The sequence below is a fragment of the Cottoperca gobio genome, chromosome 22 (assembly GCF_900634415.1).
Source record: "Cottoperca gobio chromosome 22, fCotGob3.1, whole genome shotgun sequence".
In the NCBI taxonomy this organism is placed as follows: domain Eukaryota; kingdom Metazoa; phylum Chordata; class Actinopteri; order Perciformes; family Bovichtidae; genus Cottoperca; species Cottoperca gobio.
In genome coordinates, this window is record NC_041376.1 from 3,879,821 (window position 1) to 3,907,276 (window position 27,456).

The following is a 27,456-nucleotide window of genomic DNA, read 5'->3' on the forward strand; positions in this document are numbered from 1 at the left end:
CAACGAATTAGATTGGAGAAAGATTTCTCATGGTACGCAGCGATGCTCTCATTCTGTAACTGTGATAAATTACCCGCCCAACTGTCACTTGAACGCACCTTCAGGGAAAACGCAGGTTTGATTCCAAAACAAATTTTTTATTCAGGCTCCACATTTACAACATTGTTCAAACCAGGCCAGAAAGTCTTTAATGTACAAAAAAGAAACCCCGTCGCTGAACCATACTGGTAGACATTCATTAATAATGAATTAATTTGCCACATTCGTAAAATATTTTAATTATTTTCCCTCCAGCTGCAATGTGTGAACACGCCTCAGTCTGCTTCTGGATCTATACATCATCATCAAGTGAATCAATAATGTTAAAGTACAAAAAAAACATCCAATTTTGCTGACATTACACACTCAGTTGCCACTTTATTAGATGCACCAGTTCAAACGAATAAAACAGTCTTGTAATAAAATCGTACCTTCATGAAGGTTATAGTGTTATGATTTTGTTGAGGACTGCTGCCGTAGTTTTAGCTAGGTGTACATAATAAACTGCCAACATGAACATACTTTAAATAGGTTTTCCCCGACACTCACAAAATCAATGTTAGGCACATTCTAGTGGCATACTGGAGGTGAGAGCTACTGGCACACACGGTGAGTCGGTCACTTGTGGAACTTTTTGCTAGAATCATTTGCATGATCGAGGAGGAGCTGGCACGGTGTGAAATGATTCCCGTAGACGGCTTCATATTGCCTCATCTTCGCCACCAGATTGTCAGCACCAAAGCTGTCCACGAATCGGAAAGGTCCTGGAAGTGGTGAGATATTATGTTAGAAATGTTACACCAGGATACATGTTGGATAAATAATGGGGGTCAGATGACCATAACTTAAAAAGGTTGAACTCTGACCTCCGAGGCAGGGGGGGAACCCGAGCCCAAACACAGCCCCGATGTCTCCTTCCAAAGGGCTGTTCAAAATGCCCTCCTGCAAACACATCACGGCCTCGTTCACAAATCGGGAAACGAGCCTGTACTGCACATCAGAGTCTGATGAACTGTAAAGAGAGTCACAAGTAAGAACAATACAAGAGCATTATAATATTCAAATCTTAAGTAACAAATGGAACAATTCGTCAAAATCAACAGCATTCACTCATTTTATAAAACAGACCCGACTTCAAAATCCCTGAATTGTTAATAGTCCAGTGTCCACTTACACGGCAGGATTTGGTTTCATCTTGAATTTCTCAAGAATCTCTCCAATATCTGGGTTCACTTCTTTGGTCTTGAGTCCTGGCTGGTAGACGTAGCAACCCTTTCCTGATTTGCGGCCTTGAGAATAAAGAAACAAAACGAGGATTAACACATTTTAATAAAACATGTACGCACACATTCAAACTTAAGTACGAAAAACTGTCCCTCAATGGGACCACCCGCGTACCCTTGAAACCCATGTCCACCATGGTCTTCAGAACCTCCACATTTCCACCACCAAAGCGGGAGCCAAAAGCTTTGCCGAGGTCCTCGGCCACATGAGCTGCAACGTCAATACCAACTTCATCGGCCAGAGTGGCTGCACCCACCGGGAACCCAAAGCCTGTGGTGAGGGCATCTAACTTCTTGGGGTCAACTCCTTCCTGTAAGACCAAACGGATGAGTTAATCACACGTTTAACGGCTCTCCTGGAATAAAGAATATACTTTGTTCAAGTGAGCCGACTGTGTCCACCTTAGGGCCTAAATCCTGCCACTAGAGTACATAACATGTTCACAGCTGTTGTAACACCACGAACCTGAAGAACTCGTACGGCTTCAGCCAACATGGGAGCCAGACACCTCGTCGTATAGAATCCAGGTCCATCCTACAAAGAAATTGCAGTAACATACTTATTACATCATCATGGTTGTCATTACTCCAAGCTACTGCTGTGAGTCATGTTTTTTTGCTGAATCACTTAACTTGTTGGTCATTTTTGAAAGTTTAACATTCATTGATTGGTTAGTGACTACACAGGGAACGCATAAACAATCCTGACGCCAAACCCTCACCCCAACAACGATGATGACTTTGCCCTGCTTCAGGCCGACTGCCACAGCAGAGGCCGTCGTGTCCTTTGACGTCTGATCGGTGGTTATAATCTCCAGGAGCTGCATTTTGTCAACTGGAGAGAAGTAGTGCATCCCGATCACCTAAGGATACACAGGAAATATTCAGCGACATTGTTTTCTTTGATTTAGAAGCACGTTTAAAATAAAAAGCTTCCCGGGTCCAAACCTTGTCTGGTCTCTTGCTTGCAGCAGCAATATCCTTGATGGGCAGAGCAGATGTGTTGGTGGCAAATATGCAGTGAGGGGAAACCACCTGCAGACAAATGTTTGTTAGATTTTAAACTGCAATTGTAAATACCGTGGAGTGCATTCTTTTTGTAACAAATGGGTATTGAGCCTCTTTTCAGTCACACTTACAGCCTCCACCTCCTTCAGGACGGCGTGCTTGATGTTAATGTCTTCAAACACAGCTTCAATAACCATGTCGGCCTTTTCAAATCTGCTGTAATCCAGCTGGCCGGTCAGGTTGGACAGTATGGAGTCTCTCTGGAATGACGTGATGTTCCTCTTTTTGGTCTTGTCATTGAGCCTGGTTTAAAGTGAGAAACACATTTATAGTTATTCTGGAACTATATCTACACATTTAACTCAACTTTGTTAATATTGCACCTTTCAGACAATCATGGAGCCTCAGGTGTTTCACAGAGAAACACTAAAACAGCAAATACACACAAAAATACTCCAAAACAACAAATTACAATAATAATAATAAGTCACTAGAATAAATAAACAAGGTGTAAAATATAAAATAATACTATGAAAAGCAATGATTAAGACTTAAAATCTAAGGCATTCTGAAGTACTTCTGAATACTTAACCTGCTGGAAAGAAAGAAATAGGATTTGATGACCCACCCTTTGTAAACCTGCTGCTGTCCCCTGGCCAGTCCAGGCACAGTGGTGTCCTTCAGCACTGTGTGCACGCCTTTGTCCACAGTCACCTGGGCGATACCTGCTCCCATCAGACCTGCCCCCAAGATTGCAAGAGTCCTAGTGGTCAACAACAAAAACAGACACTTTATCTCCAACCTACAAAGCAATAGAGAATATTAAACCAAAGGAAGACTCTTATACTTGTTATGCCCCTCACCTGACACCACCAGTAACAGACATGGCTTTGTCATTCTTGCCGACCAAGAATTTAACCTTGACCAAACAAACTGGTCTGAAATGTCAAGTGTAGGTCAACTGTCCCACATCAGCTCAGTATGTGAAGGTGATATAAACTTACTTCACTTCTCTTTGAGGAACTCCAAAGCGGTTCTTCTTGCACGCAACTTGGCCGTGGTAGAGACCAATCAGGGCTGCCGATTCTGGCGTTTTTGCCAACTGACCAAAATTCTGTGACATGAAACATGAAAATTGGTGGTGTTCACTTACACAATGTAATACGGTAAATACTGAATTTGTCAGTGATGTGCTGTAGGCCCACAAATCTCACCTGAGATTCAGCTAAGTATCCAGCCTCGGGGCCTTGTTCTATTCCAGTCTTGGCACACTGAGAAGGGGAGATTTCACGTCATGTTAACTATGAGACCAACTTTCTGAAAATATTATACGATGATTAACAAAAGCAGAGAAGACAAAAGAGACTAGCAGTCTTTTATAAAACAATTAAAAAAATACAGTTGCACGCTGGTTGGACTCCTTTTACTCCAAATGTCCACGAATTTTAAGTCAGTCTCATTTCTTAAATGTTTCCCCAATACCATCTAGATAAAAAATAAAATAAATATAAATATATATAAATAATTAAAACAAATTAAACAAATAAAATTAAAACAAATAAATAAAATAAAACAAATAAAACAAATAAAATTAAATAAATTAAATAAATAAATAAAGAAGAGTTATTGCTTAGAGTTTTTACTTACTTCGATTATTTTCAGGGGTGCAGGATAAAGTCCCTTGCTCTGCTTCATTACTTTTCCGTGGACAGTTTTGTAAATCTGATTCCGCACAAACTCAAAGCCCATAACGTAGTCTTGAATTTCTACGGAGAAAGAACATCAACTCTTTAATGTACTATTTTTATTCATTCATGATGAAGCAAACTAAAGTGACTACAAAGAGTCAAATGCTCAGTAAATGCAGAAACTTACTCTCCATGCTGCTTTTTGCTTTGCTGAGCGGGATCTTCTTACTGACGATCCCTCTGGCACATTCAATGGCAACTTCCTCAAGGTAGTCTATCGTTCTTTCCTCTGGACTCTTCAGCCCAGGTCCTACAACACGAGCAAAAACAGCAGAATAATCACGACAAAATTCATTTGAATGGTTCATTCTAACCTTAAGATCAACTGATGCACAGTAAAATACTCTATAACCAAGCAGTGTTACAAACATTGTGTGGTGAATTACTGACTAAAGAACAGTTTCAACAGGTGGTAATATTTTTAAATATTACTCATTTGAAGCAGTTCAATGTTATTTAATGATATGGGAGTCATAGCTTACCTAAGGGGTCTACAAGTTGGTTGATAAGCCCCATCTTCTTGGCTTTATCAGCTCTGATATTTCTTCCTGTCAGCATCATGTCAAAGGCATTGGGTAGACCAACCTACAGGTAACAAAAGATTTATAGTCAGTGTGTTGTGCTGCATATAGTGCTTTTTTTTTTAGCATGTTATGGACAGAGGTTAGTCATAATCCTGCGCTTTGAAGGACAGGGAATACCAGACATGGTGGGTTTGCAGGATCTGTACGTGTGCACGTAAACAATTTAAACCAATTAAGAGCATTAACTAGATTATTTTGCTTTACAGCCTCGCTATTTCAGGTCTTGTCCTGACACAAGATACTATAACTGTTATAGGACAACTTCACAAATATCTTTTTTTGCTTAAATAAAGCAAACCAGACATTTAGGTAAATATAATTCCAGTGCTAACCATTTTGGGGAGTCTCTGAGTACCGCCGGCTCCAGGTAGAAGACCCAGCATTACTTCAGGAGTACCAAGAACAGTTTTCTTGCTCTTTGTTGCAACTCTGTACTGGCAGGCAATGGCAAACTGAAATGCAAAAAGAGAAACCACTTTATTAAAAAAAAAAACACCCTAGTCAAATATTCACAATATAAATAAACCAGTGTTTGCTCACCTCCAAGCCTCCCCCTAAGCAAGAGCCATTGATGGCAGCAACAATGGGTTTAGGAGATTTCTCAATCAGCTCGAACATCTTCTGCCCCTCCTGAGAGAGTGTGGTGACCTCTTCTGCATTTTTGCAGGCCTGGATCATACTGTAACAGATGTGAAGTATATTTTAAAAAAAGATCCAAGGCATTGCAATTTTGAAAATTCATTCAAATATAATACAAAAAACATGCAGGATATAAATTTGTGTTGTGGTTCCGCAACGTTTTAGTTGTAAGTAGGTTCATTTTACTTTACAATAAGTCCATTTTACATCACTATCGTGCAAAACACTCAATTTAATAGGTAGTGGATTTAATGAGACTTCTCTTACTTAATATCAGCTCCTGCAATGAAGCATCCCGGCTTTGAAGAGATGAGCACAGCACTATGAACATCATTGTTGGCCCACACTTCTTTCATTACTTCTGCCATCTCCGTTTGCATTTGGATCGACAGTGTGTTAACCTGGAGGGAGAGATGACCATTATGTTCACATGACACCTGCACCTGAATTTAAACTTGGTATAAATAATGTATCTATCTAATTCTGAAAGATGTCATATTATTTTTTTAATGAAGTGCACACCTTGGAGTTTGGGTCGTTGATCCGTATGACAGCAACATCCTCTTTGACTTCATAGCTCACATGGGTTCGGGCTAAAAATAGAGAAGCAAGATATTGTACAGTGAGAAAATAATTGTGTCACTGGACAGGACAGGGTGACCTCATTTTACCCATGTACTATATAAATGTGGATTTTTGGAATTACCTAGCATTGCAGGAGATACTGAAAAGGTGCGAGAAGTACCGCCTGTAAAAAGTGAAATGACAGTAAGCAATACATTATGAGACATGTTAATCACGTGCCAACACTTTATAAATCATCCCTGCGACACATATACCCCAATTAAAAAACCTAGATTAAGCCCTAAACACTGCATCTACACAAACTGGTTTCGTACTTCATGTTTATGAGACATTCACATGATATTGTGCCATGACCTCAGACAGTCTCGGCCATGCTGTGCAAACCAGTGCACAACTGACCCTTCACCTACATTCTCCGCCTAGCAGGCATTCAGACAACAGTAGCAGACACAATGGAGGATCAATGGCACAAGTCTTCATATCTATGTCTACACTGTCCTGGCAGGGACACATTCAAGTCAACAGTGGAAGCAAATACTCCGATTTAAAAATACAAATTTGAACCAGATACGCGATTCTGTAGCAGCCAGCCAACGTTAGCTAGCTAATACTCGCTCGCTAAAACAAAAAAGTTCCACTTTCAATGAATACTCTATCCAAACTTCGTTGGACTATGTTTGCTGACAAAATAAAACGATCATGATGTATGAAGGACGACCAGTCAATGTCTGCATTACATTCTCCAGAGCTAACAGCTAGCCTAACAAGCTAATTACCCCTCTACGGCGCTGAGCTAATCCCTTGGTTTCAGGGTCATTCTCCGCACTGGTTTTATTTAATGTTTAAATATCAAATACATTTAGTTTTTACCTGTGATGAGAGCGTATCTCCTTGATGGGAATCTAGCAAGAACACCAAGGGCTCGAACACCAGCCATATTGGAAGGGGAGGTCAGTCAGCACTGGAGTGAAGCTAGCTAGCTCTCTCGCTGTCAAAGTACTGTAACTCCGTTTTTGTGCAACTTCCTGAAACCGGATCTATCGGACCAGAAGCTGATGCCATTGGCTGATTCTGTGGAGCTCGCATCTCATTGGACGTTCAAACACTACACAACGCCTCTTAACTCAGACACTTCCCAAGCATGAAATTAACCTTAACCTAATTATTGAAAAAATATTTTAAAGCAAAAATATGATTAAAAATAAAAATGTATATATAGTCATCACAAAGGTGTACATAAGGCAACACTGCAATGTAAAACATAATGATTAGACTAAATGAAAGCAATAGCAACATGGTGTCACAAGGTGGAGCTAGAACACAAATGTTTCGAAAGTTTTCATCCTTATGGAACTATATGAACTCTTAAATATCACAACAAAGCTGTGCAATACCTCATTTATTATGACTGCACAACATTTAAATCAATTGAAAGTTCAATATATCCCGAAATCATCAGTCTACTACAACGTTAGAATTTGCTGGAAGTAAACAACAAAATTGAAATAATTTTGACCTTTTCAGGATTCAGATGACTACGAGTTGTTAGCAGTACTACCAAAGAGACATTTCCCCTACAAAATTCAGTTTGAACCCCAAAGAGATTATCCAATATTTCACAAAAACAGAAAAACATATAAGGGAAGTCTGAAAAATGTAAAAGTTCCTTCATATGTCCTGCATTGATCACAGCACAAGTACATCCTGTGTACTAATTGGTGAACTAAATGACATTGATCTCTCTTTGGGAATGCTCCCACTCACACACACACACACACACACACACACACACACACACACACACACACACACACACACACACACACACACACACACACACACACACACAGATGCACTGTATGATTTAATGCTGGGGACTCCTGAGTTCACTCCAAATTTTCGGATGCACAACAGGGATAATTATAGATTGATGATAAAGCTTCCAGTCCCTTTATTCATGCAGCCATTCATCACCAGCGGCACTTTGCGTTATTTTGCCTTTATTCTGTAGCAGGTCAAAGTTTAATACTCCCTGTTAAAACACATCTCAGTGTTGCCTTAAATGAAAACATAAACTGAAAATGATAAAGCAAAAAAAAAAACAAAACAGAAAAGAAATCCAATGCAATTTAGGATTTTATCAAGATCTTATCAGATGTTTTTGCCACGACGAACTGATCATTTTCCTGATATGTTGTTTATTGCCCAATAATTTACTGTTTATTATCACTATTTACATTTCACTGTGATAAAACAAGATGCTGTAAACTGCTGTTGGTCATTACATTTTATTATAGACGTGCGTTCCTCCAGGGTAATGGTCAAGTTGTCCCCTTAACTGAATAGTGCTAACACAGTGGTAGCGAGTGTTTCATTAGTGTAATCGGATTATTATTACTAATGCAGTACTGGGTCATACATCAGTAATGACGCATCACATTTTATAAGATGATCATATGTTTAGTTTGTGTAATTTGGATCTTGATAGAACTAACAATCTTTCAAAGAAATGTTGTGAAGTAAAAACAGATTTAAAATGTACTGGAGTAGAATGATAATATAAGTAATATAAAATGGAGTACACAAGTAAAGGACATGTACCTCAAAATTTCCCTTAAATACAGTACTTGAGTACTTACTCCATTACTGTGCTAGTACCACTACTTATACAATTTATATACTTATATTTTCCGAAAATAAATAAAAACTCATCAAAGCACACTTTGTTATATTTACAATACTATTCTCAGTGGTTGAATGTACATTTACCCAAGTACTGTGCTTGCAATTTTGAGGAACTTGTACTTTCATGTAGTGTTACTTTATACTTCTACTACACTACATTTTGGAGGCAAAGATTGTACTTTTTACCACACTACATTTATTTGATAGATTTGGTTACTAGTTACTATGCAGATTTAAGTTATTAAAACAAAATATAAAATCAGCCAAATAAATTAAGACCTTTATCAGATGCAAAATGGACACATTAATGCATCAGTAATTATAATCCAGTAATATAATGTATATTATTCTGCATATAATTAAAATGTTTGCTAATGCAAATTATTAAACATTTTTATAATGAGTACTTTATTCACTGTAGTAATTGCTACTTTAACTTAAGTAAAGATCTGAGTACTTCTTCTTCCACCAATGACTATTCCCAACTTGAAAGTATCTTTTTAATGATAATTGATAATTGATTGCGCTTTCACTTCTGACCTTTGACTTGTACGTGTACGAGAGACAAGTGAAGGCAGCACCAGTTTTTGAGGAAGGCGGGATTATATGTCGTTTATATGAAAAGAGCCAATCAGAGGTCAGATCTTCACATAGCAACCCCAATCAGCGAAGAGGGACTGTCTGGTTGCGAAGGTAGTGGTAGTGGTGGTGTGTTTCTGGAAGAAGCAAGTGTTTCCTCTGGGCTTGCTTGCTGCTAGGTTTACTAGCAACATTCTGCCCATATATGTTAAGTTTGGCGCCTAACCAACAGGCGTTTAACTCTCTATCTTAATAATTCAATATCTGCATGTTAATATTGCAAACGATCTTGCGAGGTGAAACGTAATCTTGCCTGAAAGGCATCTTTGAATATAAGTGGAACACGAGATTACGATGCCATCCCCGATGGAGGGATCTTCCAGAGAAGGTGACCTCTTTACTGTGAAACATGAGCTGAAAAATGGTAAGTTAGCTGCGAGCTAAACTTTTAATACAGTCCATTTTATTTGCCATTTATCTGTAGGAGACACGAGCCCGGGGGAAATGTTAGCTGGCTAGCTTCGGAAGAGCCAACTGTCACTGTCAGTTGGGATTTGTAGTGAGCGCTACCGTTAACGTTTCTCAAGTCCAAAAATGGCAGAGGAGGGCTAACGTTAGCTGACTGTCCTTATCACTAAGGCTACAGCTATCTCACGCAAACTAACGTTACCTAACGATAGCTAACTGCTAGTTATTAACCCAAGCCAGGTAATAACATTAGCTTAAGCTAGTTGTTAACGCTTAACTACGCTAAATCATACCATTGACAGAGATGTTCAGCAAGTTCCTGCCACTGTCAACGCCTTAACTTCACGTCAATCACCAGAAATAAACCAGTTGGTTTTCCAGTGTTTGCCTGGTTTAGCTGCTAACTTCTCCTTAGCCAGCGAGGAGCAGACACAGTGCTGTCAACAGTAAGCGTTAGCTTGGTTTCATTCTGCACATTATACATGTGTGTGTACACCAATAGTCACATCAGACACTGTTGGTTCGTGTAATAATGGTCGACGACATCTCTTCGTCTTTTGGCTAGCTGTGTTCAACATCCTCCTCACCTGTCACAGCAGTGCTGAAGCCTACTGTGCTTTGGTTGAAAGTCATTGTACTTGAATGATGGTACAAAGTGAAGTAGTGTTGACATGTACAAGCAACATCTCAACACATGTCTCCAAATGAATCAACAGGAAATACAGTTCTGGTTGATGTTACAAATATTTAGGATTGAGACTTAAGTGAAGGAGGTTGTTTTGAGTAAAGTGGCATCATTCAGCTGCAACTGTTTTATAATGACAAGGTGCTGCTGTTCAGGCTGCAACATGACCCCCATTTACTGCCCTGCCCTAAATATGCAGTCTGTCTAGTTGTCACTGGCGCTTGTTTTTTTGTTTGGGAGTAAAAGTTCACACACCATTCCAGCCGCTGTATCAACTTAACTCTGCTTTGGACACCTGCTGTAGTAATAGTGGTGACGATATAGCAAAATAAAACATAAACAAACCTAGTAAGTCCATTCCTTTTCATACTCTTCCTGTTATACAGTACATCAGTCTTTGCACAGTGAAATGGCTGCAGCAGTTAGTCGATTCACCGGTTAGTCGATCGACAGAAAAGTCATTTGCAACTATTTTTAGAAGTCAATTAATCGTCTCAAACAATTCTAATATCCTCTGATTCCAGCCTCTCAAATACGCATCATTGTAAACTAAATGTTTTTGGATATTGTGACTTTTGGTTGACGTGGAACAATCATTGACTAATTGAAATAATTATTGTCAGATTAATCAATAATGATAAGTAACTGGCCGTTGCAGCTCTAGACAGAATATCCACTTTTCCGAATGAACGGTTTGTTAAAATGTATTTGCACATGTATGTTGGGTTTTTAAGTTTGATCACCAAAAGTAACATTTTATTTAGAGGAACTTTGGCATTTCTCTCCTGTAGACTGCAGAGATTCCGCTTGTCTCGCAGTAATGGAATCATCTGGTTCAACACCTCTGTCAGTCTATTAATAAACACCGAAATCAAAGTTGGCCTTGGCAGATGAGCTTGACAAGGGTGTTATGCAACATGAACCCCTGACCTCAGATTTGAAGGACAGCGTTGTTGTTTTGTAACGATACAGTAGGCATGTGAAGTGTCTAATAGTTGCAGCATTTCTTCTCGTGCGTACCGGGAGATTCAGACGAAAAGATTAAATCAGCCGCTTTAATTGCTCAGTAGCCTATTTTCAGAGTATGAGACAGAAGGAATGTTTTCACTACAATAGACATGCATGTCTAAGAGCGTGCTATGCTCAGTCAGCTGTACTCAGAGACCATGATTTAGAAAGACAGGATGAGTCGCTGACAGTGTGTGCTGCATTCACTGAAGATCTCTGATGGAAGATAATTACCTCTTGTTGGTTAATGTAGCAAGCTTAGTTGCAGTTACGTGGAAGATGATCTCATACTGGGATCTGTGTTTACATGACGGAAGTGTGCATGGGGTTTTGTCTGCAGTATTTGCACATTTTTACAATTAAACAAATTTACCTATGCAAAATTTCCAGTCTGCTGCTGTTGGCTCTACTTTCTTAATTTGCTCAGTGTTTTTGAATGACTGATCCTCCAGTTTAATGCCCACTTGTGCAACCTTTTAGCTTTGCAGAGTTGGATTTCATTCGCCTCAAAGCATCATGACTGAGAGTCTCTTTATATCAAATGTTTTTTATTTAGGAATACATTATTTATAACGTGGGCAACAGTTACAAAACAAACCGAATACAAGACTGTAATGTGATGTAATGTGCCTTCTGGTGTCCAGCTTTGGCAACGTTTAACAGCTGATCAGTTTACAATGTATTTCCAACTTTGCTGTATCAACAATATTCAATAGAGAATGGGAATGTCCTCACTTGTTTGTATCGCTAACGTGTCAGCTCTCTACATTTCTGGTGAACCTTTCACCCTTTTTATGATGTAGAATCAGAAACGGCTGTACTGTACAGAAGGACCAGGATTAAATGTGGACTAAAGATTTAGTCATTTTCTTAAATGAACAAGACCCTTCACTTTTATACTCTAATCTGCATCCACTTCTTGTACTACCTATATCTTCAATATCTTGGTTTTAGTAAAAGTTATGTCGGCATCGTTAGTGAGAGGCTTGTAGGTCATGCTAATTCTCCTGTGAGTCGTCTTAATGCTGCACTAATCACGTTAGGTGGCAGATTTATAATGCAACTGAAAACAGCAAGAGCGGTTGCGAACAGCAGGGCTGTCAGTGAATATAAACATACACTTTCCTGTGTTCCAGATAAGACTCAGATTACAAAATACGGAACATATAATATGCAAAATATTCTTTGCTAGTTATTCATTGATATTGTGTGTATTTGTACAGATAATATACTCTCATACATAATCTTCTGAGAGTGAATGAACCTCAAGGGAATCCGTCTACTTACTGTAACATCATGTGTGTTATTTCCTTTTGTTTTTGTTTTTCTGATTCTCTTGTAATATTTTATTTCTGCTCTGACTTCAGCCAACCTGACGGGCCATGTAGAGAGAGTGGGCATTGAAAACTTTGAGCTATTAAAGGTGCTGGGCACAGGAGGTGAGTGAAACTCTCTGTATCTCTATTGACTAGTTGCATCTGTTATTGTGTGTTTTTGGAAGTCATACCAGTCATTTCTGTTCAAGCCTCTGCGCCGCACTGAACTTTGCCCTCTTCCTTTTGTTTATTTTAACCACCAGCATATGGCAAGGTGTTCCTGGTGAGGAAAGTGAGCGGTCATGATGCAGGGAAGCTGTATGCCATGAAGGTTTTGAAGAAGGCCACTATTGTACAAAAGGCAAAGACTGCCGAACACACACGGACGGAGCGGCAAGTGCTGGAGCACATCCGCCAGTCTCCATTCCTCGTAACTCTTCACTATGCCTTCCAGACGGACACCAAGCTGCACCTCATTCTCGGTTAGGATATTTTACAGGGAACTGCCTTCTGTGTTATGTTTATACAAGAAAAATAAAAGGTTAATGATTGCCTCTAACCCAGTGAAAGAGAAGGGTTATCACTAAGTCAACTAAATGTTTTATTTTAGATGAAACATGACATGCATGATATCTTTATTTCTTTATTATAGATTATGTAAATGGTGGGGAGCTCTTCACACATTTGGTGCAAAGGGTGCGATTTAAGGAACAAGAAGTTGCCTTGTACAGTGGAGAGATTGTGTTGGCGCTGGAACATCTACACAAGGTAACCTCCAGATGCAACACGCCCAAGGCCTCCAGTCTGTTCAGAACGTATCTGCTGACGATAACATGCTTTGTGTTTCACTTGCCCTTCTCTCACTTTCCCGTTGCAGCTCGGGATTGTCTACCGAGATCTGAAGCTTGAGAATATTCTGCTGGATTCATCTGGTCATATAGTTCTCACAGACTTTGGCCTCAGTAAAGAATTTGATCAGGTACAGTACGTCTCGATAGTACGTTTTAAAACTTTATGATTCTGATGAAGCAGATGCATTTCTTCAGGAAGTGTCCTGAACTAAAGTTATGCTTTGTATTCAGTATTTCTCACCAAAACATATTGTTTGTATCCTTGAGGTTTATCAAATGTGGTGAATGCATCTCCTTTCCAATTGTTCTTATACATTAAATACTTAAGATTTAAACTCTACTTGCAGACGCAGAGAAAACTAACATTCTCTGTTTTTTTTGTTGTTGTTATATTTGGATTTTAAAACGTGTCCATTTGATTTGTGGATTTTCTTTCTCACAGGTGGAAAGGGCATTTTCTGTGTGCGGCACCATCGAATATATGGCTCCAGAAATTGTGGAAGGAGGAGAGTCTGGACATGACAAGGTAATTTGTAGTTTTACGTTTTATGCTGTCGTCTGTTGGATCAAATCAAGCTGCGCAGAGTCTCCTCTCTGTATTCCTGAATGTGTGTGTGTGTGTGTGTGTGTGTGTGTGTGTGTGTGCCCTCCAGCGAGGTTTTTCCTTTAGTGTGTTAAGATAAAGTCACGGTTGGTTGCTTTAATGCATTCCAGGCGGTGGACTGGTGGAGCCTCGGCGTTTTGATGTACGAGCTTTTGACTGGCGGATCACCCTTCACCGTTGATGGAGATGAGAACTCGCACACAGACATCGCCAAGTATGGATTCCCCCCTGATCCTCCGCCACAGTCAGCTAGCCTTTAGTTATAATCACTCTACAACACTGACCATATCTGTCTCGCACATCACAGGAGGATTGTAAAAAAGGATCCTCCTTTCCCCAAAGATATGGGACCTCTGGCCAAAGACGTCATCCAGCGACTCCTCATCAAAGATCCAAAGAAGAGAATGGGCTCGGGTCCTAATGGAGCAGAGAATGTGAAAAAACACCCGTTTTACCAGGTGGATCTCATTGCTTGTCTTGAATATTTCACAATATTTAGAAGAGCTAAACTGGCAGGGTGGGCTGTTACTCCACATAAAGAGGCTCCTTTGAGTGAGTAGACTCAGGGACACTGTGTGTTTGTATAAGCTACATTAATAAGGATGGGGATGAACCACAATCTTTTTCTTTTTTCTAAACTCTCTTTAGAAAATAAACTGGGAGGACCTGGCAGCTAAGAAGGTGCCCGCCCCGTTCAAGCCAGTGATTCGGGATGAGCTGGATGTCAGCAACTTTGCAGAAGAGTTCACAGAGATGGACCCCACCTACTCTCCCGCAGCTCTGCCTCAGAACTGCTGATCGCATCTTCCAGGTGGGAGAGTGTTAAGAGATGTTCGACGACCAGAATATTGTTTTGTTGTTAACGCTCAGGAGCGTTCCTTTGTGCTCCTGGCAGGTCATTGCACAGCACAACATTACATTTGCATTTTCTTTGTGCACATGTTGGTCTGGGCTTTGGTGTGAAATGTTGATGAAAAATTGCATTATACGTTATCCACTATTTGTCTGAGACTATATTTGACATACTCTACTGCAATTGAAGTAATCAAGTGAAGTTTTGAATGTCCTCAAAAGGTTGCTGTAAGTCAACATGAGTCTGTCTGTGTGCACTGGTATTCAAATTGACTAAAGAGGCTTTTATTGAAGTAATTGCTGCCATATGCAGCTCTTATTGAAGTAACAGATGTGAATGACTATTTTTGATGTAGCTTTGAACCATAATATGGCCCACAACTCTGTGCCAGCTGATGGCTGTCTGATGTATTGCATGAAATTTCAACTCTGATTACCTTCTGGATCCTTGAGCTCGGCAGATCAATAGATCCATTAACGGGCTTCTCTCATGGAATAAAAGGTTACACTTTGAGAGCATCACCACGTCTGTCTCGGTTACGCCTTCAGTCTTTGATTGCCAACTTCATCTTGGCTTTTTTCGCACTCAGCTGCCATTCACATAGTCTGAAATTTTGTGGTCTTTATAATTTGCAAGCCTAGCAATCTCTGAGATAATGACAGCAATCCCAATTTTAAACCGTGCACTTGCTCCCCCACGGTGCCTCACAAAACAAAATTAAAATTGCATTAAGAGCGCCAAGATGTAATTTCACAGCAGAGCAATCAAATATTCAAGCCCGGCAATTTAGGGCATCTCATTCATTCACCACCCATCCTTCCGTCCATCTATGGCTGTCACTACATACCACACAGCTGTGTGTGTGTGTGTTGGTGAAAAAGGGAGAGAGAGATTAATGCCAGCTCTAAGCTTTGGGCTCCCCACAGCTGGAATTAAGCAGGCAGCGCTTCCACAATGACGGGTCTGACAATAGGAACAGCTGGACAGCGACTGTCACTCACTGGGTTCATTGTGGAGCTGACGGGATGCTTTGACGTAGAAACATTTGAAGGAAAATGCACAAACAATTTAAAGTTTTACAGTAAATATGGGAATATTTAAAGCACATTAAGTGTCTGTAAACGTCTGAGATATAAGAAGACGACGTGTAATCGGGGGGGATTTTAACGCCGCGTGCTATTTCTGAGGCTGTAAACTGCAGCATTGGATGTTTCCTTTCCTTCTGTCCTTATCGTCCAACCTTCACTTTTAAATGTAAACACATAGAGTTCATGTGTATCTGTGTGCAGGGCTACTCCTTCATGGCCCCCTCCATCCTGTTCAAGAGGAATGTGGTGATGGACGACCCTGTCCAGCTGTATGGGGGCTCTGAGAGGCCGGGTTCTGCTGCGGTGGCCCGCAGCGCCATGATGAAGGTAAGACGAATGAACCTGGATCTGCACAAACACACTTCAGCTAATGGCTGCTCTCCATTCCACTAGAACTTCTTCTTTTTCTTCTACTGTACTTGTTTTTTACTCACTCACACTCAGAGTCAGTTTTCAGGCACGATCCTGTTTATTTAATTCTGTTTAAATAATTAAATAACGTGATGTTTGTCTTGAGAAGGTTGCAGTGCGTTGCCTTTTGTGGGATCATTTGGTTTCAAGCTTTCTCATCAACATCCTGAGAAACTGATGCACACTTTGCTGTTTCCTAGATGTATCATCAGACTTGTTATATTGGTGATAGGGATTATAATTTGGCAGCGTTTCAGCAGCGAGGCAACAATATGCTCCATTGTGCTGGACATAAACAGGAAGCTAGTGAACAGGTTCTTGTCTTGTCTTGTAGCGATCTTCATTATCTTAACACGGATCTGGAAGATCTAGATTTCTTCTCCATTCGGCTGCTTTGCACACGTTACTGCAACGTTTCTCTTTTGTATGCAAATGCTTTTTGACAACATTGCACGACAAAGGTTACTGGGTTCCTCCTGCTGCAGATCACTGTGTGCTGATTAATGAGTTATACTCACAAAGCAACAACAAGTTTGAATTTTATAATCACACGGAATAAGAAATATTTACAAACTTAAAAAGTAAAGACTGTGTGTTTGACTTCAGGTGTCAGGCTGTTTCCTGTGGTTATTGAACGCTGAATATAATAAGGACTATTATTCTTGTGTAGAGACGACACGTAACTTGGCATGTAAAGAAAACGTACCAAAGACATGATCTGTAATGTTTAGTAGAAGTAGTTACAGTGTTTTCTTTCCTAAAGATAAAAGCATTTCAAATAAATGGCAAATTAATTTGATCTGTACTTTTATTATTAGGAAAGCGGGAGTCTACAAAACATTTATCGATTGTAATCAACATTAATTCAACTAAAATAAGTTGCTGTAACTCTATTGAAGACCTAACGTTGAGTTCATTCTTTAATTGAGTTCATTTGCAATTATTGGACACTTCGGTCTCGGTTAGAAATGTATATTTGACCGCACGACTTGCTTTGGTGCACTGTTCCCCCTCTGCAGGACTCTCCTTTCTACATGAGCTATGAGATGAACCTGAAGGACAGTGTTTTAGGAGAGGGGAGCTTCTCCATCTGCAGGCGGTGCACACACAAGAAGACTGGACAGAAATACGCAGTCAAGATTGTCAGCAAGAGGTACACACTCACATCCTGCCTCCTCGAGTGTTTGTCAACCCAGATGCTTTCGGCCGTTTGATGTTTATAGTTTCACGGGATAAATCTGTCCCACTTCTCTCTCTGGCAGAACTTAGACAGTTGTCAGCCAACTCTAAACAAACGTACAAAAAAAAGATGAAATGAGTATATTTTATAAACAACGAATGCCAAATGTTATAATCTTTTCTGAATGAATTTGACTTATTACTCTTTTTAAGGTTGCCAGACGTGAGTTAGCAACATGTAAATACATTTCTGTTTATAAATCTGCTTGTTTTTGCTGGAAACTGCTACAAAAAAAGCTTTGATCGCATGTTGACTGCAGTCCTACAGTCCTCTCCTACACTCCTCAACTGACACGCATATTATATACTACGTCTCTAATAAGAGTACGTCTCACTGGGACAATCAGCCTGAATCAAGACGGGAACGTTCGCAGAGTAAATCACACTCGCAGCATCACGTTGTTTGCTAACGTGTGCGTTAGTTGTAATATTCCGAGTCATGGTGAAGGTGTCTCTTTCTCACTTTACTGTGCATGTGTGTGTTTCTGTTGTGTTTTATGACCGTTCTCTGGCTTCCTGCTTGTGTTTGCTGTAGAATGGAGGCACAGACTCAGCGGGAAATAGCAGCCCTGAAGCTCTGTGATGGCCACCCTAACATTGTCAAGTTACATGAGATTTACCACGACCAGGTAAGGTCATTTGCAACCATAAATTCTGCTTTGCATGGCTCTCTGTGGAGCCTTTGGGGACTGCAGCCTTAATAAGACCTGGAACTGGAACAAGGCAGATTAATAGGGATGCTGGAAGCCCTCGAGGTCTTTTTTTCTTTTTTCTTTTATATCTCTTCATGTATTGTCCCATAAACATCTCTCCGTGTGCTCGATATTTCACACCAAACGTATTTTTAAACTGTACAAACATCCATTCATACCGCTGAATAGAAACAACCTAGATTTACTCGTGTTGCTAATCGAGCCGCACACTCAAACCAAACTAAGTGTGCATGTGTTCCAACTGTAGCTTACCTCGGTGTTTGGGAAGGTAGACCGTGTGGCTGACTGTGTACAGGTTCATTAGCCTCGGCCCTTCAAGCCCAGGAGCACCACTTTAGTCCTGATGAGCTCAGTGGGGTTATTACTGTACCTCAGAGGCCTGTGACCCAGATCAAAGCAGCGCTGCCTCGCCTCGCTTCAACCGAGTCCTGCCTTTGTTCCCCAGACCGAGCACTAATGAGAAACTCTACCCCTCCGCCCAGACACATTATTCCCCTTTCACTTTTACTCAATATTATTATGGTTTGATTTCCCCACCATGGGATCAAGGATGGGCTGTTTTTTAGTTTTTATTATGCAACACAAATTCTCGTCTACCTTTTCACACATTATGAACTGAGCTGTTTTAAAAAAACTGTTTTTAAATGTTTTATTGTAAAACCTAAAGCTGTGTGTGTGTGTGTGTGTGTGTGTGTGTGTGTGTGTGTGTGTGTGTGTGTGTGTGTGTGTGTGTGTGTGTGTGTGTGTGTGTGTGTGTGTGTGTCTGTAGCTCCACACGTACCTCGTTCTGGAGCTGCTCGGTGGAGGGGAGCTGCTGGAGAGGATCCGCAGGAAGCAACATTTCAGCGAAACGGAGGCGAGCCGCATCATGCGAAAACTGGTGTCGGCCGTCAGTCACATGCACGACGTAGGAGTCGTGCACAGGGACCTGAAACCGGAGGTATTGGACCAGTGTTGTTGGAAATGACATTTTTCCAGCTTTAGTCACTCGCCATTTCGTAATCGCACTTTTGTGTGTAACTAACATTTCTGTAACATTTGTCCTGCTTTAAAAAAAAACAAGGAATGCACATTGTTACACACACACACACACACACACACACACACACACTCACTCTCAGCCAATAGACTTCACTCTCCGACCCAGTATGCTAATGCGATCTGCCAATAAACACAAAGAAGAAGAAGAATCTTTCTCTAATTGTTAAAAAGATACGAGAGTAGACATAGCTAACCTTTAGCTGACCGCATTCAATAGTTTGTTAAATGCCGTCTTTGTTTACTCGCCACCGTGGCTTGTAGGCGGATCACCGGGTGCTAATTTCCCACCCTGTATTGGACGCACTCCGCAGGACTACAGCTCAAAAGTCTACTTTGTCTGAGAAGCGTTTGTGCCTGTGTGATGATACAGGCCCGCTGGATCATAAGCTTTTCAAACAGAATCACTGTGTTTTTCTGAACTTTGTATGATCTGTCGTATTGTCATTCTGACTCTGCAATCTTCCACAAAACAAGAGTACAATTGTTTGACCCTAACACGGGTCAAAAGTACCTCGTCAGACAAGTTTTGATGTCCAATTTAGTGAGCTTTGAGTGGACCAGTTTTGCTGAGCAGAAAGAAATGATTGCTGTCCGTGTCTCCAATTGCTTCGTAGAACCTGCTCTTCACAGACGAGAGTGAGAACTCCGAGATAAAAATCATAGACTTTGGCTTTGCTCGCCTCAAACCGCCAGACAATCAGCTCCTGAAGACTCCCTGCTTCACCCTGCATTACGCAGCACCAGAGATACTCAAATACGACGGCTACGATGAGTCCTGTGACCTGTGGAGTCTGGGGGTCATTCTGGTGAGTAGGTTTGGGACATCAGAGCCATGCTCAGGTTAAAACTAACTATGAGCTGATGGAGAATCATTCATTATTCAACCGTACATTATCTGGAGGTTATCTCAGCACTTCCACAAATATTTTATTTCACAGCAATTTAAACAGAAATTGGTAACATTATAACGGGTTAGAAAATGTTAGCGTACAAATTTAGTTTTTTATCAAGTGAAGAAAATACCAAGCAATTTCTAACTACGGTTTTTAAATGTGAATTTATGTGTTATGTATATATATAGTTTTATTTGTGTGTATATATATATATATATATATATATTAGTTTTATATATATATATATAGTTTATTTGTGTGTATATATATATATATATATATATATATAATATAATATAATATAATATATATTAGTTTTATATATATATATATATATATATATATATATATATATATATATATATATATATATATATATATATATATATATATATATATAATATAATATAATATAATATATAGTTATATATATATATAGTTTTATATATAGATAGATAGATAGATATTAAATAACAGAACCCTTTTCAGGAGCATCATTATTTGTTAACAAGTGCAGGCCTACTTCAGACTCACATTCAACAATGCTCCAGGAAAGTGACCTGATTATACAAATTTATTTAAAAGAAAAATCTAAACCCACAGCTCCGAGCTCCACTTAAAAGTGTTTTTTCATCATAATTTTAACCGAAGCATTTTCTAAAATAGATTGTTATCCAGTTTATGGATTTAACATTTGCTGCAGGCCTTTCTGCTTCTGCAATCAGCTGTTCTTTTAACTGATTTTGACCGTAGTTTAGTGTGTGTGTGTGTGTGTGTGTGTGTGTGTGTGTGTGTGTGTGTGTGTGTGTGTGTGTGTGCATGTTCTTTTTTTAATCTTATTTGCATGATATTCATCTCCCTCTCTTCAGCGCTACAACCTTCAGCATCCTGTGGTGAGCTGACACAGTTTTAATGCTCACCACAGGATGAAGAGAGCAACCAGCCCGGCTCTCAGAGCTGGTTATATCTGCACTGATATGAGACGTTTTCTTCCCCAGTAGCAGAAATGTCATCCTAATTCAACGCTTTTCTGTGTAGAGGAGGAAAATTAAAAGGAGAGGTAGAGAAGAGAAGGATAGGGCACACAGGGAGGGGGGGGGGGGGGGGGGAGAGTTGGGAGAGAGAGATTTCTGTACTTGGCCCAGTCATCCGTACAGAGTCTGGGCTGTCTGTGCAAGTGTTTCTTCACACCGACGCCCCCTGGGGGGATGTGGCAGTAGTGTTCCTCCGAAGCTTTGATGAAATGGCTACTGACAAGCTGTGTGCACAATGCCCTGGAAGCAAAATGAGCAGACACAGAGAGGGAGGGAGAGGATCAGGACAGATCCTCCACTGCCAAAAGGACTGTTCCCAACTACTGTCATTCTAATGAGAAATCTGAGGGCAGATGTAAGCAGGCCAAGGTGAGAGTATCCTGTTCATTCAGCTGAGCACACACCGCTCTTCTGTTTAGTGCCGGGTCAACAGCACGCAGCGTAGCAGTGGAATAATGTGTACAGTCGTGATCGGTCAAGAGCCCTTTCTAAAGCGCGTTGTTCTCTGAACAGCAGATGTGTTTTAACACGAATGCCTCGTCGTGCATTTCCTGTGGTTTTCGATGTTGGAGCCTGTAAACTGTACTCCTGGGGTTTTTGACAGCAGGTCGTGTGGTTGTCCTCTGTTCGCAGTACACAATGCTGTCAGGCCAGGTGCCCTTTCAGTGTCAGGAGAAGAGCCTGACCCACACCAGCGCTGAGGAAATTATGAAGAAAATTAAACAGGGAGACTTCTCTTTCGAAGGCGAGGCCTGGAGAAACGTGTCCCAGCAGGCCAAGGACCTGATACAAGGTGAGGATGGAACCGGCGGCTTGCTCTTAGATCCAGTGTGTTCAACTGTACGCCCCGGGGGTACAATATAAGTCACAATATATACAAACGTAGAGAAAATAAATATGTAACAAGCGTGTAACTAACAATAATGCTGAGAAATAGGATCCATGATTAAGTGTTAAAATGCAGGAGTAGTATTAATAAGATTATTAATGTCCTAGCAGGACAGTTGGATCACAGATTGAACTTTTAACCCACAAAGTAACTCGCAGCTACCTGAAGAGCAAATCGCCTCCTCACTTGAGTATTTAGAGCGCTGAAGGTAATTATCTGTGTCTCTGCAGAGCTGCTGACGGTGGACCCAAACAAGAGGATTAAGATGTGCGGCCTACGTTACAATGCCTGGCTCCAGGACGACAGCCAGCTGTCCTCCAACCCACTCATGACCCCGGATATTCTTGGCTCCTCCACTGCCTCCGTCCACACTTACGTCAAAGTTACCTTTAATGTAAGACCAGCAGCGTGTGCTTGTTGCATCCTTAGTCCAAACCAAGTGTGTAGAACTGTATGTCATTCTTAAAAGAAAGGATATGTACTTCATATCAGCGGTGCTGGGAGAGAAAGGGCAGGTTCAGTGCGTCCTTTGCAAAATGAATAATTCAGAGAGATCTTAATAACTCATCAATCCCCCTTTTTTTTTGTCACAGGCATTTAACAAATGCAAGCGGGAAGGTTTCCGCCTGCAGACGGTGGACAAAGCGCCACTAGCCAAGAGGAGGAAGATGAAAAAGACAAGTACCAGCACAGAGACCCGCAGCAGCTCCAGTGAGAGCACTCACTCCTCGTCCTCCTCCTCCCAGTCTCAGGAGAAGACTTTTCCAGAGGGCAGCAACGCCAAGCCGCAGGCCTCCATCAGCACCCCTCTCACCACGCCCGCCAACACACCCGTGGCCCTGGGAACGGACTCTGAGCAGCAACAAGCGCATCCAGCCTTTCACTTCTCAGAAGCACAGTGAGACAGCAACAGGAAAAAGGGAGCTTCAGACAGTTTCACGACCCGCAGGATGGCTCGGACCGGCGCGCTTCTCTTTCTCTCCGTCCCTGGCAGCTCTCTGCCTCTAGCGCAATCGCATGGACGTCCGCACGTCTCCACAACCAAGCATGCAGCAGGAGCAGCAACCTCACCTCAGTATCAATCAATCATCACTAGCAATAGCCTCTCCTTTTCTTTCTCTCTCATGTTCACACACAGACATGTGGCATTCAGGGACCGGACCAGGAAGAAGTCGTCACCAATGTCCAAAATGAAAAGGGCTGCTCTACTGCCCCGGGGCCGGACAGACAATGGAAAGACATCTTCGGTCTCGTCAACAAAAAAAGAATTGCAGCTCGCACTCTGTCCGCTCCATTTACTTGTCTTCGTCCATGCCTCCTGAGGTTTTTAAAGGGAAAGTCGTAGTGTTTACACCATGGACGCTTTGTGTTTCTGTTTTGTCAAAGGGGGAGAAGAAATGCAGCGTGCTGCAGCGTAACGTCTCTGCGAGATGGAGCAGGGTATTTATATGTGAATTTTAAAGACTGAGATTTATTTATGATACGCTATATTGTTAACTTATTCACGGACTGATCTGAAAAGAAATAATGGATAGAGTGAGTCTTTTTAAAAATGTGTCAGTGTGTGTGTGTGTGTGTGTGTGTTTCAGCTCAAAGACTGTTTCTCTGTCGTCAGACGGTTGTTCTTTCATCATCGTGATCATCGTACGCGTTAATGCTTCAAGTAGGTTATTGAGACCGTTATGTAAACATTGTAAGACTATTATAGGCAAGAAGAGATTAACAGCATTAGCTACTCGTTAATGGTTGTGACATTTATGTAACCAAAGTCCTTTTGGACTTTATTTATGGAGGCTGGGGAGTTTTGGTATTGAACTGCAGTTGTGTCCAGTGGTCAAAAAGAGTAACTTCCTTGTTCATAAGGATTAAAGAAGCAGACGCGTAAACATTTTTTTATAGGAACAACCAAATGTGGATGTAGTGTTTTCAGCCAAATGTGTGGTTTTATTGTTGTATGGGGGAGTCCTGCTGCCTGAGGGGACGTGACCCTACAAGAAGAGCTATATTTAGACTTATGTTTGCCTCCAACGTGAGAGCACGACTACTTCCAGACTCAGCATCGCTGCTGTTCCACATAGTCTGATCCTCAAGTCAGTATTTAGCCCAGCAGTGGATTTGCCTTGTGTGGTGTGAGGACTTAATTATAACTACAACCAATTGGATTGAGCAGAATATCCCAAATGGAAAGTTCCGATCAGCTTAGTGCGAGGTGAACGTGTCGCGGCATTTGTGCTTTGAGTTTCCTGAGTTTCCCAAAGGTGCAGCATCAAGTGGCTTCCCTTTTCAGATGAAAACAAGATCAAATTATTTGAAAATGAAAAGGTTTATGTGCCAAAAAAAGAAAAACTGCAATTAAATCAGGTAAAGGACACGTTGGAGTCTGAGTTTTTTATGCAATCTGCTGCAAAAGGTTGCCCCTTGTGTCGCTGCCCAAAGTCTTAAAACTACTGCAAACTTCTACCCTTTAATGAAAACATTAAGTCCCCGAGGACAGACCTCAAACAAACACCCCTTGCTCTATTTACCATGTTGTACTGCATGATCTTTGCACCATGTGACCGCTCTCACTATGAGGCAGATATCTGCTTCTTTTAAATCCCCAGTGCATGAACTGAAACATCCCCCCCCCCCCCCCCCCCCCCTCGTCCTTTTCCTTCCTTCTCTTTGTTTTATGGGCAGATTCTCACTTGATTTAATGTTTAAGTTTGTTTACTTGCACATTTGAATTTGCCCGATTTTTTTTAATTCGGGACGTGGAAGTTTTACAGTTTGAGGTGTTTGGATGTAAACACCAAACATGTCTTTTCTTTTTTTACAATAGTCTGAATATTGTAATGTCCCGACGTTACACTGCTGGTGCAAAGTAAACACCGCGCTCGGTTAATTGTTTTTTTGCAAGTATGTGTTCGTCTGTTTTGGTGGTGATGGTTGAAATACTGTATTCTGTTGACGTACATGTCGTGCTCAGTATGTGAAGCTGCCTCCGAACAGTTTCTCCTGCTCAATGAGTGTACGCATTCTCAGTTGGACTACTGTGTGCATCTCTCATCTTCTTCCATTTTTAATGCACTCTGAATCCGAACCAAAGCATTAACTTCAAGGTAGCTGCTCTAAGCTGCATGAGGAATCTCCTTTTTCATGCATATATGCAAAGAATTGCTTCATATATACATCATCGGTTTGTGTTTGTTGTGTCCAACTGGTGAAATATGTTCGATGTCTCTAGCTCAGATAGATTTGTAACGGCGTACAAGGTGTTTCTTTATAGGATCTAAAATCTCCTTATCCAGCACAGGATCATGCTTTAAACTATGCATCTCTTTTTCGCTATTGTGTTCCTTTTTGCCATTTCATGTGACCTCGCCAAATGGGTCCAAACATAATGCTTAAAAGGGCGAAGCTCGTCGTTCGTATAATGTACTTTTACCCTCGTCGCAAAGTACAAACCGTTGGCCGTATGAAAAGCAGGAATCCTTGGAGCTGAACACTACAAAGCTCTTGTCTAACTTAGTTCGCTTGAGTTCCCCGTTGCTGCCTCATTAAGCCTCTTTTCTTTTGTTTGGGTGTATTAATAGCTCAAGTGGAGGAAGAGGAGAAGTGTCCTATATTGAGGCTCTATTAGCTGATGTGCTGCAGCGCTGTTTGCTCCAAAGAAAATTCCGTACTCCACACAGCGCCTCTGTGGGACGCAGCTCACTTTGCTTTGTAGGAAAATAAGAGTGTATCACAGGAACAGGGTTGGTTTAATACCAACGTCTCTCGGGGGGGGCAGATTTTTTTAAAACTAGGTTTCCCTTCTTTGATGAACAACTTGTTCAGTCTGCCACTATGAGGAAGAGCCGAGGGAGGGAGGCCGGTTTGGATTCCACGTCCTTTTGTCTTTGATACATTTTCCTTTTATTGGTTCCACTGGAACATTAATTAAAGCTTATTTTTCTGCGTACAGTGCTTCCTCTTTTTTGGCTTCTCTGAGTTTACCCGTCTGATAAGCTCAACCTTTGTAGCTTTGTGCAACATTAATTAGAGCGCTGGTGCTTTTGTATAAACCAGTGACTGCTGTTGTGCGTTTTTAGAGTCAAAGGATGGAAGTGTTCCCGTGTGCTTCTGTACTTCTGTCAGTGGAGTCGTGCGCTTAACGTTGGTGCCAAAGCTGAACGTGTCATCGTGCACTGAGACTTTTGCTTCTCAGTTTCACTTTTTGTGCATGTTTTGGTGTGAAAGTGAGAATTCTTCTCGACAGATGCTTTGACTGTTTCTTGGTAAGCTTTGAGTACGAGATCGTATGGAGCTGTCCGCGGTGCTGAAGTGACCGAATCTCTGGTGGTGCTGCAAAAAAAAAAAAAAGTGTGGCTTTCCACAATGACCCGTAGTAACGTGATCCTTCACAGCAGTGATTCCCAAACAGGAGAAGTTGCACCCCGAGGGTTACGGCTGCCACGAGGTGTCGGGATCATTTTATGAACTAGAAATTATTGTTATGGAGAAAAACAAACGGACCAGTAGGTTTACAAACTGGTTTGAGGCTGACCTTTTAAAGGGTCTGTTTACAGTTTTTAAGGAGTACTTTGTGTCGGGGAAAAAGTTTTATAAAGGTTTTTATGGCAAAATCTGATGAAGAGACGTCACTCAGTGTCATCTGGTGGTGCGGAGTTAGACAGAAGTGAGTTTACAGACTAGAAATTATATTATATTTTGGATGATTAATAGTGTTATATAACATGCAGGTTTATATAAATGTAATACATACATATACAGTATATACTATAGGTAACTTCAGATAAAAAAAAGGTTTGGATCCACTACTTTGAAGGGTTGTAGTCACTCAAATTACAGAAACAAACCTGCGGTTAATAGTTTTTACAGGAAGTTAATTCTGTATGTTGTCTGGATCATCCAAATTGTTTCTGGAAATAGAAATTACAGTTTTTAAATGTATTTTTCCAACTTTATCTCACAACCCGGTTACATAAAACCAAAGCTATAACACGGAAGACAAATACAGAATGTTTTTATTTTTTTATTTGGGTGAACTGACCCTTTAATAATCCATATTTCAAACCACATGGTCAGCTCCAGAATGTTGCTCTCTTGTTGACGGAGATCAATGAGCAGTTTTCAGTGTTTTGTTTTGATGAGGGAAACAAAGTTGTAAGAGACGTCAATCAGGGCTCAAGCCAACCTGTCACTTTAGGCAGCATCATCCTCCTCCTCTT

At 40.9% G+C, this 27,456-nt stretch overlaps 2 protein-coding genes across 2 annotated transcripts; one reads left to right on the forward strand and one right to left on the reverse strand.

The window, feature by feature from the left end:
- Window positions 1-108: 108 nt before the first annotated feature.
- On the reverse strand, window positions 109-6,906 carry hadhab (hydroxyacyl-CoA dehydrogenase trifunctional multienzyme complex subunit alpha b). The gene is made up of 20 exons (XM_029460581.1): window positions 6,757-6,906; window positions 6,008-6,049; window positions 5,824-5,894; window positions 5,569-5,702; window positions 5,203-5,341; window positions 4,995-5,114; window positions 4,561-4,663; window positions 4,206-4,328; window positions 3,978-4,096; window positions 3,545-3,601; window positions 3,335-3,444; window positions 2,959-3,093; window positions 2,462-2,633; window positions 2,271-2,357; window positions 2,045-2,185; window positions 1,789-1,857; window positions 1,438-1,633; window positions 1,214-1,328; window positions 906-1,051; window positions 109-803 (listed from the first exon to the last, which is right to left on the reverse strand). The coding sequence occupies exons 1-20, from the start codon at window positions 6,821-6,823 to the stop codon at window positions 658-660; spliced, it is 2,292 nt and encodes a 763-aa protein (XP_029316441.1). The 5' UTR covers window positions 6,824-6,906; the 3' UTR covers window positions 109-657.
- Window positions 6,907-9,283: 2,377 nt separating this feature from the next.
- On the forward strand, window positions 9,284-26,006 carry rps6ka5 (ribosomal protein S6 kinase, polypeptide 5). Its single transcript, XM_029460271.1, is given in 18 exon segments — window positions 9,284-9,574; window positions 12,679-12,750; window positions 12,891-13,109; window positions 13,280-13,395; window positions 13,505-13,606; window positions 13,921-14,004; window positions 14,193-14,296; window positions 14,390-14,540; window positions 14,731-14,877; window positions 14,879-14,893; window positions 16,225-16,350; window positions 17,454-17,587; window positions 18,209-18,302; window positions 19,156-19,326; window positions 20,042-20,233; window positions 21,988-22,147; window positions 22,474-22,637; window positions 22,837-26,006. Coding segments are annotated over 18 exon segments (2,430 nt in total). The 5' UTR covers window positions 9,284-9,504; the 3' UTR covers window positions 23,146-26,006.
- The last annotated feature ends 1,450 nt before the right edge of the window (window positions 26,007-27,456 follow it).